This window comes from Penaeus chinensis, chromosome 37, assembly GCF_019202785.1.
Source record: "Penaeus chinensis breed Huanghai No. 1 chromosome 37, ASM1920278v2, whole genome shotgun sequence".
NCBI classification, from domain to species: Eukaryota; Metazoa; Arthropoda; class Malacostraca; order Decapoda; family Penaeidae; genus Penaeus; species Penaeus chinensis.
In genome coordinates, this window is record NC_061855.1 from 3,335,305 (window position 1) to 3,337,804 (window position 2,500).

Consider the following 2,500-nt stretch of genomic DNA (forward strand, 5'->3'; position numbering starts at 1 on the left):
ACCGTCCAGCAGCATTCCAGACTCAGTAACATTTTAAAATTAACAGTGGTTTATTTTACCGTTTTAAGAAAAAAGAAAAAGAAAAGAGAATTGTAAAATGTTCTGAATCCTTCAATTATTGATAAAACATATTTCTTCATACGTATTGTTCATTATTCCTCAAACAATAATTTTTAAATCCAATATGATAAAGCTAATTATGATAACAATAATTATCATCATAATCGCAATTATAATGATAGTGATAATGGAAATTATAAGTATTATTGTTAGCCTTACTAAATCATTATTTTCATTATCATTATTAACATCATCATCATCATCATCATCATCATCATCATCCTTATTATTATTAGTAGTAGCAGTAGTAGTAGTAGTTGCTGTTGTAATAGTACCATTAACTTTACCATCCCTCACAACGGTAATAACAAACACAACAAACATGACATTATTAAAAGAAATATTTGCTTTCAGACCTTATCCGCCATCTTAGCTTTGGTCGGGCTAGAAATTGCGTTCAAGGTGTTCACAGGGAAGCAAATACGATCGAACGAGGTCCTCACATCGCTGGCTATCGGTTTACTGCACGAAACTACTGTGTAAGTATGGACGCAGGTGATAATACGATAATGGTAGTTATAAGGTGAAGGGACGATTAGTAGGGGTAGGTGGGAGAGGGAGAGTGGGAGGGGAAGGGGAGGGGGAGGGTGGGAGGGGAAGGGGGAGAAGGGGAGGGTGGGAGGGGAAGAGGGGAGAAGGGGAGGAGGGAAGCAGGGAGGGGAAGGGGAAGGAGGGTGAGTTGGTGGGGAGGGGGGATGGAGAAGGGGAGGTGGGAGGCAGGAAGGGGGGTGGGGAGAGGAAGAGGGAGAGATGGGGGTGGGGAGGGGAGGAGGGAGGCAGGGAGGGGGATAGAGAGAAGAGGAGGGAGGGAGGGGGATGGGGAGAGGAAGGGGAGGATAGGGGAGGGAAAACGGAAGGAGAGAAAGAGAGGGAGGAAGATAAGGGTGCGGGTGCGGGAGAGATGGAGGGGAGGGAGAGAGAAGAGAGGAGGTGGTGAGCATGGGAGGAAAAGAGAGAAAAAGGATATGGAAAGGTAGGAAGGGACAGAGACACAGGAGGAGTAAAGGGAGTAGGGATACAAAAAAGTAGGATGAGGGTCAAGGAAAGAGTTATAAAAGACTACCTTACTCGACTCACAGATTCATCTCCGAGGGCGCCATCTTGCTGGGGTACGAGTGGCTCTATCAGTTCCGCGTGTTTGACCTCCCGTGGGACTCGCTGTACACGTGGTGGGCCGCCTTCTTCTTCGTCGACTTCTGCTACTACTGGGTCCATCGGGCGAACCACGGTGAGGAAGGGCTCTCATGTTGACGGTCGTGTCTCTGTAGGCCCTACGTTATTATGCTTTTAGTTGTTTAGCGTTTTTTTTCTTTGTGTTTGTGGTGTCTGTTCTTTTATTTGCGAACTATGGTGAGTTGGGTTTCTGCTTTGCCTGGGGACCTAAGTGTGGGTTCAGGTCTTGCGGTACCGTGGGGCATATGGGTCGACTAGAACCCCACTTTGTGAAGGGAGGTACAGTACCTGGTACAGTTCTATCATGGAATCAATGATTAGGAGACGCAAAAGAACTGACGCAGAATACTGAGATTGAAGTTACTTTGTGAGGAAAAGATCCATCATATATTTATTGCCAAGCAGGTATTCTGAATCCAGTAGGGTGAGTGTGTTTGTGGCTAGGGCTATTGCCTCTTACTGAATCCCAACTAAGTGTTTGTAAGCGTTTTTTTATTTGTACACATGCACGCAGATTCAGAAGACAATAAATACAATAACATTATTTTCCAGAGGTCAATCTCCTCTGGGCGGCCCACCAAGTGCACCATTCCTCCGAGGACTACATTCTCCCCACTGCAGTCCGCGTGTCTGTCTTCCAGCGCATGACCTACTTCGGGTTCTACCACCCCCTCGCCCTCCTGGGGATCCCCATCTCCTCCGTCATGGTCCACCTTGCCTTCAACTTCCTCTTCCAGTTCTGGGTTCATAACGAAGACATTGGCAAGCTCGGGCCCCTTGAGTGGGTCTTCAACACGCCGTCGCATCATCGCGTGCATCACGGTGCGTTTGGGATGTTTAGAGTGTTGTTCCTCATCTTCGTTCTGTTTGGTCTATTACTCCTTTTTCTTTCTGTGGGGCGAGGTTGGATAGGGGGGGTAAAGGCTATGCATAGGTATAAATTATATCATCTTTGATACTGAATTGTTGATTTAGTAGAGTGTTTGTAGTAAACACACCATCACTCCATCTCGTTCATCATCGTGGGTGTCTTGATAGAATGTGATTTCGGATGTAAAGACATTTCATTTCGCTTTGGCATTTCTGTGCTCGCTAGGGGGATAGTTAGCATGTAAGAATGAGAGGGTCATGTTTGTTTTCTATTCTTAGGATTGTATATGAAACTATAATTGGCTAGGGAGTCTAGTGACCATTGTGTAAATGTCCT

General features: G+C 45.7%; 1 protein-coding gene across 1 annotated transcript in view; it reads left to right on the forward strand.

Moving 5' to 3' along the window:
- The window catches only part of LOC125045402 (alkylglycerol monooxygenase-like), a 5,727-nt gene that overhangs the window by 1,952 nt on the left and 1,275 nt on the right, over positions 1-2,500 (forward strand). The window contains exons 2-4 of the mRNA XM_047642614.1: positions 475-599; positions 1,200-1,348; positions 1,846-2,115. Coding sequence (XP_047498570.1) covers positions 475-599; positions 1,200-1,348; positions 1,846-2,115 — 544 coding nt within the window. The remainder of the gene's footprint in view (positions 1-474; positions 600-1,199; positions 1,349-1,845; positions 2,116-2,500) is intronic.